This window comes from Corvus brachyrhynchos, unplaced genomic scaffold, assembly GCF_000691975.1.
Source record: "Corvus brachyrhynchos isolate BGI_N302 unplaced genomic scaffold, ASM69197v1 scaffold1, whole genome shotgun sequence".
Lineage (NCBI taxonomy): Eukaryota > Metazoa > Chordata > Aves > Passeriformes > Corvidae > Corvus > Corvus brachyrhynchos.
In genome coordinates this window covers 5,502,662-5,511,679 of record NW_008237222.1, presented here as the reverse complement: position 1 = coordinate 5,511,679, position 9,018 = coordinate 5,502,662, and the positions used below count along the sequence as shown (strand labels likewise).

The following is a 9,018-nucleotide window of genomic DNA, read 5'->3' as shown; positions in this document are numbered from 1 at the left end:
TCATTCAAGTTCAGGAAGTCTGAAGGGGTTTCACACTTGAGAGGAAAAGAATTGTTGAACCAAGATAGACTTACAGAGGACTTAAATTTTACAGAGATGGAAAAACTTACTTGAAATTTCTTGTGATGATCTAAGAAGTAACTGACTGAGTGAGTAGTCCACTGCAAGTGGTATTTCTTCTCTTTCTCTCTGTAGTAATTATCCTGGCAGTCCTGGTTGCTGCTGTTACTGTGTAGCACCAGCCTGTTCCGCTTAGTGCAAGAGTTTGTTTTATGCAACTGCAGGCACATTCCGAAGAGCAGAACTTGCTTCTGGTTGGTTCCTATTTACTGTTAGTGCAGACTTTCTTTCCACAGTGAATTAGTTATGTGTTTGACCCAGCTGGAAGCCTGCAGGTCAGGTGAAGTTTGCTGGACATCTTTGTTCCACCTGTGTGCAGCTGGGAAGAAGGACAGGACAGTCTGTCCTGTGCCTAAACAAGATCCAGGTGCATTCCTGAAAACATCAATTCCTTCCATATGGCTTGCAGGAGTTTACTTTCTTCAGAGTGGGATGAAAGTAGTGGCTGCCCCTTAAACTGCTGAGACTAATAAATCTGAGATCAAGCTGTACTATATAAATATGTAACTTGGAAGTGATTGGTATTTGAATCATGGTTTGCTCTTGGTATCTCTCAAGTGTTTATAATGATTCACATAGAATGTTAACATTCAGGTATGTTTAGTAGTTGAGGTGTTTTAGAAGTCAGAGTCTATCATGGATCTAAAGAAGGAAAACGCTAGTGAATAATTATGTGTTTATTAGGTGGGGCATCTCCTGGAACATGGATGGGGAGCAAAAGTGTCTCTGCACCCCAGTTGCATTATAGTGCATGCTCTCAAACACTTATTCTGCTAAAGTACCCCACATTTAAACCTGATCATAATGTCTAAATGTATTTTTGTTGCAGGAACGGATGAATTTGGCAAGGCAGATTGAGAAGGCAGAATTTTTCAACAGTCGGGCAAAGCAACACAACTCCTGGCTCCAGCAAGCTGCAGAGGCTCTTGAGATTGATCTTGATGATGGCATGTTGATGGGCAAGTAGAAAATGTTTTTCCATGGGTATGCTCAGTAGGTCCCATAGCACTGGTGTCCAGAAGAAGCCTCACTATGGCGGAGAAGCTTCAAAAGCAGCAGGGCAGAAGTGGGGGGGAGGGAAAGGAGTGTTGTTGGTACATGGTGTTAGAGATGTTTTCAGGATGATGCAGAGAGAGCAGCAGAGAGTGCTGGAGCTGAGGGAGTGAAGTGTGACAGTTCTGGCAAGTCGCAGACAAGTCTACATGTTGTAGGACAAGAACTGTTGAGCTCTGGCAAGCATTTCAGAGTAATCTACGCAGCTCAGTATGTCCTGATTGAGTCTTGTCCCCTCTTGTCATAGAGAAGGCTGTTTCCACACTTCTGCTTCTCTCTCCCACTCCCTTGTAGTCAGGCATCAGGACAGGAGCCTGACAGCTCTGTGTGGGAACACCCAGGAAGTGCTAGGGAACACCAAATATTATGTGAGCCTTAAGTAGGTTGAGTTGTGTGGGCTAAATGACCATATATTGAAGTTGGTGAGGTTTTTGGTGGTTTGTTAGAAGTAAATAATTTCTTACATTTTTAAAATATTTTGCAGGCTGTGGCTGAGAGAATGTGTAGGGCTGTACAACTGCAAGTGGCTATTAGTTCAATGCCATGAAGTTTTGCAAAGCTTAGATGCACTGTTAAATGCCGCATTGTGTTCATATTTTGAGAGCTGAAATTATGATTTCCTACCAGTTCTTTGAAGGCGGGCTGAATAGGGTTGCTGCAGGGGTCACTTCAGATTAGTCTGCATCTAACCTGTTAGCTGCTAAATATGCCAATGTCTTAATTTTGAAACATGTTTAGATTAATGTCTTTCTTTATTCATGGCTGGACTAGCTGTTTCTCAATCACTCTGCAAGCAAACACTAACCATCTCTGTCTAAATTGTTCAGGGGTGCTTTCAGATAATTAGCACTCTGCTCTCTTGTTTTGACGTAATCTGAGTATGCTGTGCTTTGGAATGAGTTTCTAAACAGCACATCCAGTCCAAGTAAGTTGTGACTCTCAAGTGAAACACTTGATAATTGCCACCCAGAAACTTGCCAGATTTATGCTTTAAAGTGTACTCAGTCTCTAATTCTTGTGTAGCTTGTTGGAGACCAATTAAACTCTCAGCCATTCCTCCCATAAGTGAAGCGCCTCTTACACAGTTACAAAAGATTTAGTAATGTGCTTTCAATTTTACCTTACAGCAACCTTGATTTCATTTTTCCTCAGTTCAGGCCTTTACTATGGTTACTCAGTAGTCAGGATTCTTCTCGATCTCGTTACCTTGTGAACAGCCTGGGTGATCTGAAAGTGTCACTGATGACTGGGAGTTGAGTGACCTTGTTAGAGAGAAAGCTGGGGTTAGCATCTGCCCCTATCACTACAAAGACCTGCAATGCAAGTTTTTCTTTTATTGTAACATTCTGTATCTTTGATTTCTGCCCCAAGGAAGAAAAGCTAGCGAGCAAGAAGAAAGCCAGAAGCAAAAGATGCTGAAGGGGATGAAAAAACAACTGAAACATATGTTGTCCCAGCCACTGTTTAAAGTCCTTATGAAAACCAAGTACCCAACGCAGTCTGGAAAACTACTCCTGCCTCAGACATCAGTGGGCATTTCAGCTCTAGGTGCCGTGTCCAGAAAGCAAGCCAAGAAGAAGAAATCAATAAAATAAAATTAGATAACAGCAAGATCATTCAGTGTGACAGAAGCAAGGACTATCCTCATCAAGGCTGTCAGTGCTTATGGAAGAACCCAGCTAGAAGACAGATTGTATAAGGTGTTGCCTGTGTATTTGTTGTGCAGGCACAAAACAAAATGTTGATTTAAAGGGCTCAGATAACATCTGGTTAGTTACTGTTGAATCTTGTCTTGGATCTTGGTTTTTTTTTATGTTCTTACTTTTTTCTTAAGTCTCTGTATTAATAGAAGTTAATTAGTTTTCTCATCGTTCTGGTAATTACTCCATTTTGTGAGATGGGTAAAAGTTACTGGGTAGAATTCACTGTGGGCATACTCTAAGGATAAAACTTGATTTCAGTTTTAATGTCTTTGAAGGACAGGGGAAGGTCAGCTATATACAGTGCGAGTACAATCTGAGCTGGTGGTAGTGGGAGGTTTGGCTTTTGCTGCCTCCAGCTCAGTGTGAAAGGCAGAAAATACAGATAATGTTACCAGTAAGTCTACAGTTCTGGTTATGGAAATGTCCCAATTTTCTTTCTCCTCTGATAACATTTCTCTGTTCTGTTCTCCGCCAGGTTTAATTCCCTTAGTCCTGTGTTAATACATTTTGAATGTGCAAAAAAAAGTTAAGGTGGCAATGGGCCAGGACTGACCTTGGAGATGTATAGATTTCTGAGGAATAAGTGGTGTTACTCAGTGTTTTCTTAATTAATATTTGAAGTTAAGCCTGTATTTGAAAACATGTTAGAACCATGATCTTTGCTGTAATGGAAGAGATGATGTTTTGAAATGTCACTTTTGAAGATTGCTCCATGATAATTATGCTTTTAAATAATTTTAACCTGGTCTGGGCAAATATTTTTTAAAACTATTTTTAATAATACGTCAGAAATATATTTTGAATTTTTGTTAAATTATATCTGCCATAAACTCCAAAGTCTGTGTCTGTTTTCAGTTACTTGAGATTTCTAAGTCCCTCATAGCTGATGTTGTTTGCACATAGCAGGCAAGGAGAGGGGAAAAGCACCCAAAAGATAAGACAGTGGAATCTGTTTTGGTGGGAGGACAGGTAACCTTCACCTGCCAGCTCTAGATGAGGCTTAGTTTCTGTGTCTCATACAGTATGGAATGAATGAACCAGGGTCACTGCCATGATAGGAAGCACCAATTTACTCAGCTACTCAGGGAAATTTGTCTGTGGAGTTGAGTGCCCCCTCTAACCACTTGCTAGTTATGTGAGAATAACAAACTCTTTATCCCTTCATCTGTGTAAATAGCTGAAGCCCCTCATCTCTGGAGGACTTTTCTCTTGTTTTCATGCATTACTGAAGAAGAGCTGTGACAATTGTAATCATAAGCATACAGAGCTTATCAATTATGTATGAGACTTTCCTTGCAATGCACTGTTTGTCTCATGCCCTTGGGAGCAGAGGGGGAAGTTTTGGGCGAGAAGAGATGGTTTCCCTACTCGTGAGGAGACACATCTTTGGAGTTAATGTGACATCTGAAAAATAAAAACAATTTTATGACGGTTCATTGTAAGGAAGGCTGAAAAAAGGAACTGAACAAAGGTAAGCATGCCCTCATTTCTTTTCTGTGCCATTTTAATCAGACTCTTACATTATGAAAAGGAAACTTGTATTGGTTTTGCATCCTGAAGAGTTTGAAGACCAGGAAGGCCTTTTCTGCATCTTATGATGCATTTCTGTTCCATTTCATTAGCGAAATCAAGGCTGGATCCTGGCAATAGAGCTCAGCATCTTCCTGCCTGAATCTGCATGAGGTAGGAGTTTCGGCAATTTCTCATTCCATGAGATGATGAGGAGAACTGAATTGAGGGACAGCGTGTTGTTACTTCATTTCCATCATTGCTATGAAGTTTTTCAGCTGCTTCTGTTTCCCTGTGTTTAACAACACTGCTCTCACACTGCCAGCCCACTGTCTTGCTGAGTCTCCCCAAGATGGAGCGTGGCACTTGTGCCCTCCTTGCTGCCTTCATAGAGTCACAAAATTATTCCACCATGCCCACTAAAACATACAGCAAAGTGCCACATCCACTCATTTTTTGAACACTCCAGGGATGGTGATTCCACCACTTCCCTGGCGAGCCTGTTCCAATGCTTAATGGTTCATTTGCCTGTGGGACAGGCTCTGGGGCTAGTTTTCTTCTGCAGCCTCTGATGTGCTCTGCATGAGCTCTCAGTGCTTAAATCTACTGATGCTGCACCTGCACAGGAACTCAAGCAGAGCTTGAACCCTAAAAATATCATGGTGTCTTAAAAAGAATACTTGTCTAGAGCTCTGGAAGCTCTCTTGTGGCTGCCTGTTTTACCTTGTCATTATCTTACTAGGATACCCTGGGTCTTCTAGCTAGAAGAAAAACCTTATATTTGCTTTAGCTAATTTCAAAAAATTGTTAAACCAATAACTGAAAGATACTACCATTTAGCTGCCCCAGTCCTATGTGAATGAAGTTACTGCAGAAAGAGAGAATGGTAAGGCAGAATGTTTTCTCTAGCTCTGATTTGCACGTGTACTACTGGTGCAAATTAGACGTGAAGAATTTTACATCAAGTCTTATATGCCCAGTGTAATCTTAGTATTTATCAAATATGTAGTATAAAATGTCTTCTCTAATGCTCTGCTGGCACAGCAGTTACACTGAGGCCTTAAACAAGTAATCTTGTGTTTTGTGGCAGCTTATGTCTGCTGAAATACCCATTAATTAAGGGACTCACTAAGTCTATTTAAGCTGTCAAAGCAACTTCCAAGTAGATTAATAAAAGCATGACTTCAGCAGAGTGGGGGTAGGGTACAAGCTGATATAGAGCAACCAGTACTGTGAAACAGAAAACTGAAACAATAGCTTCTGAACCTTCATTTTTATTTTCCGAAAGCATGGGGCCAGTTGACCTCATCCCTGCGACAGAGTTCCTGGTCTGTCATACTCTATAAAGAGAAGGAAGAGTCCCTGCGGTTTAGGGCATCTGCTGAGGAGATAGTTTGGACAGGATCTCGCGTATTAGACAAGAGAGTTTCCTGACGTTCCCCATGCCTTTTATTTCTCTCCTCCCCTGTATGTTAATAAAACAACAAGTTAGCAGAGCAGAAGCTGGAGTGGTGCCTCACCATATGCCAGCAGCCCAGGCACACGGCTGGCCATGTGGCACAGGGGAGGTAATTCACACCTCCTGAGAGAGGGCCAGTACCACACCTCACTGCAATTAGTCTGTATCGTGTCCCTGAGGGGAGAAGAGATGGGAAACGGACAAATTTGACAGCCTCACCTCACACAGCCTGACACAAGCAGGAAAATCTGGTAAGAAAGCTGTGCTTTCCTGGGAGTTGAAACTCCCCCTGCTTTGTCCTCTGCTAGCAGGATGTGGTTTGGGGTGCCTGAGCTATTCCAGACTGTTTGATGAATGGCTTGGTGAAGGATGGCCCTCAGAAGACCATGAATTGAAAGACTAGTAACAGATTGATAATACAGCAAGCAACAATCTGTAAGTAATACCCAACAGTCATTGCAGAAAAGTAGGATGATGTCAGTGGTCATAGGTTTGGGAAGTAGAAGGGAGGCACAAGACATAAGAGCTCTCTTTAAGAAAATGGTCCTGGTTCTGTAACCCTCTGTAGATCCCCTCTATAGTCCACTTCTGACAGTTAGGCAGATGTTGTCTGATACTGTTCTGGCATGTGAGAGATTTTCTGTTTCAGCTTCTTTTTGTGAAAGATATTTCAAGGTTTCAGTGTTTTCTCAAGTCAGTCATAAGCTTCTCCTGGGATTGGCCTCCCAGAGTAAGTAAGAAATAGGAAAATAATCTGTCACTCCTGTGGCAAGTTTATTGGCCTGGGGAAGCAAGTGAATAGAGCTGCTATGCTTTTTGCCTTGGAGTTCAGCAGCTCTTGCTGTGAAACTGGAAGAAATTGTAGCCAGTTTCCAGAGCAACCAACTTTAGATGGTACAAATTGCCAAATTTCTGTAGGTAAGAGCTGCAGTTACAGAACATAAACACAAAACCTGACTTGGAAAAGCAGAACAGGCTCTACAAAGTTCACATGGGCTTAGTAACACTGGGCTAATTAGAGGCCTGATTTTTTTATTATTGATGCAATTATATCAGTCTAATCACTAGTGTGGGTGGTTTTTTAGAAGTAAAGTTTCTTTTCCTTTCCTCGTGGCAATATCTATAGCAGTATAAGCTGACAAGTGTTACGCATTTACATACACTGGCCATCATAATAGGGTCCAACCCTAGGATCCCACTGATTGTCGAGTCCAAGTGAAGGTTTCCAGTTCCTCTTTTGTTAGTTCTCAGGTTACATCTGTGTGCCTCCAGAGAGCGACCCCTTCCCCAAGACCATTCCCCTCTGCGATACTGACACCACCCATCACCCAATCCACACCTCATCACTTAATTCTGGTCAGTCATCTCTTGATTTCTTACTGGTTTTCACTGTTGCTGGGCTGGCCTTCTTAAGTTACCTCATTCCCTTGGAATTGTCTCCTTTGTCCTTGCATTCTAGAAAACAAAAGGAACCAAAACATCTATACAAGGGAGAGTTTAATACCTGAACTGCAGTAACCATTCTAATATCTTAAGGTGTAGAAGACAATCCAACAATAGAAGTGGTTGAAACCATCTGTCTTGTGCCTTTTTTTCTTGTAGATGTTTTTGTGTCCCTGGTATAAATTTGGTAACCCATTCCTCTCCATCTTAGAGGCTGGTTATAGCAGGGACCGAGGAGGCAGATACAGCTAAATGCCTGCTAAACACTACTTCTGCTGGTGGCACAAAGTATTTCTAATATCACATAGGTCTATTCCTAAGGGCCATTTCAACCCTACCTGCCTATAAATTCAAGCAATTTTATTTTTGAAATTCATTCTTTCCCCCTCTCCTGAGGACTGTGAATGATACTGAATGTGTAGTTGTTACTGTGCTCCTAAACTTTTATACATGTTGTTTAGCATTCCTGCAGGAAAGTGAGAACCTCTGGCAGGTTCTATGTTTTCAGGTATTCCATATCTGTTAAAGATGCTTTAACCACTCCCAAGTAACAGTTTTCCTGGTGGGAAAAGCTTCTGTCCATTCTGAGAGCTGATCCATGATTGCCAGTGCTCATAAGAGGCATGTCAGCACAACCACTTTGCAGTCTTTGAAAATGGGGAAGATGATTATGATCATCCTTCAACCTCTCATTTGTGTTTTGCGTTGGAAAACTTCCAACAAGTGGGACAAGAACTCAAAATCCTTTTAACTGTCATATACATTCTGGGGACTGCCCACATTTTTTCAATCTGGTTAACAATTGCTATCATCTCTCCATGTATTTTATCATGAAACCACCTAGCCAAAGTAATTAAATACTTTCTTGGTAGTAGAATAGGTTATCGCCCAATAGTCCAAATTCTAGTTTCATCTTTCACAGCCTCCCAACTTTCCCATCAAACCCATTCGTCCTGAGTAACCTCTGCATATATTTGGGCTGCATTACTGATCTCTAATCAGCTGTCAGCAGAGGAAGTATTATGGTGGCACACTCATTATAGGTTGCTGGACAGCAGCTTTAGTTGCTTTATCTGCCGATTCATTATTTGTTCTGCTTTTGCTGGATCCTTTGATTTGAGCTGGACAGTGCACTACAGCAATTTCCCTTGGAAGCTGAATGGCGTCCAACAGCATTCAGATTTCAGTTCCACTAGAAATATACTTTCTTGCTGAGGTAAGGAATCTTCATTCTTTCCATAGCATACCCATTGCATGGCACTCTCCAAAAACTTACTTAGAATAAATGCTGCTGATGCCCCCACCAGGCTGCTCTTGCTAACGCAGTTAATTCATCAAGGCTTGCAGAGGTTCTGCTTCAAGTACCTCTAGGTTTCTCACCACTACATGGCCCACACATCATTTTCCATTCGCATAGCATAAGATCTGTTGGTGATAAGGGTTAGATTTGCGTTCCCTAGAAGCTGATGCACCAGATCTTTCTGTGTGTATTTGGAGTGAAACACGGCCCTAGCACAATCATGACAGGGCTCATCATAGGGAGCAGGCAGTAAAGTTGCTGGATTCAAAACACTGCATCTCTTTAAAATAACATTATTCTCATTTAAGATAATTAAATTCTTTTCAATCATAGTGCTGAGCCGCTTGTGGGGACAATGCTTGTGTAGCATGTTGCTTCAAAATCAGTTTTACCTCGTGCGGGCCATGCAGGGCTGGGGGGCAGCCGGGGGT

General features: G+C 41.8%; 1 protein-coding gene and 1 long non-coding RNA gene across 2 annotated transcripts in view; one reads left to right on the top strand and one right to left on the bottom strand.

The window, feature by feature from the left end:
- Positions 1 to 3,673, top strand: part of DDX24 (DEAD-box helicase 24) — a 14,851-nt gene extending 11,178 nt beyond the window's left edge. The window contains exons 7-8 of the mRNA XM_017729032.1: positions 950 to 1,079; positions 2,545 to 3,673. Coding sequence (XP_017584521.1) covers positions 950 to 1,079; positions 2,545 to 2,768 — 354 coding nt within the window. The 3' untranslated portion in view covers positions 2,769 to 3,673. The remainder of the gene's footprint in view (positions 1 to 949; positions 1,080 to 2,544) is intronic.
- On the bottom strand, positions 1,086 to 9,017 carry LOC108445396. The gene is made up of 3 exons (XR_001860223.1): positions 8,980 to 9,017; positions 7,225 to 7,299; positions 1,086 to 2,435 (listed from the first exon to the last, which is right to left on the bottom strand). It is a non-coding gene; the product is annotated as an uncharacterized LOC108445396 (long non-coding RNA).
- Position 9,018: the final 1 nt, after the last annotated feature.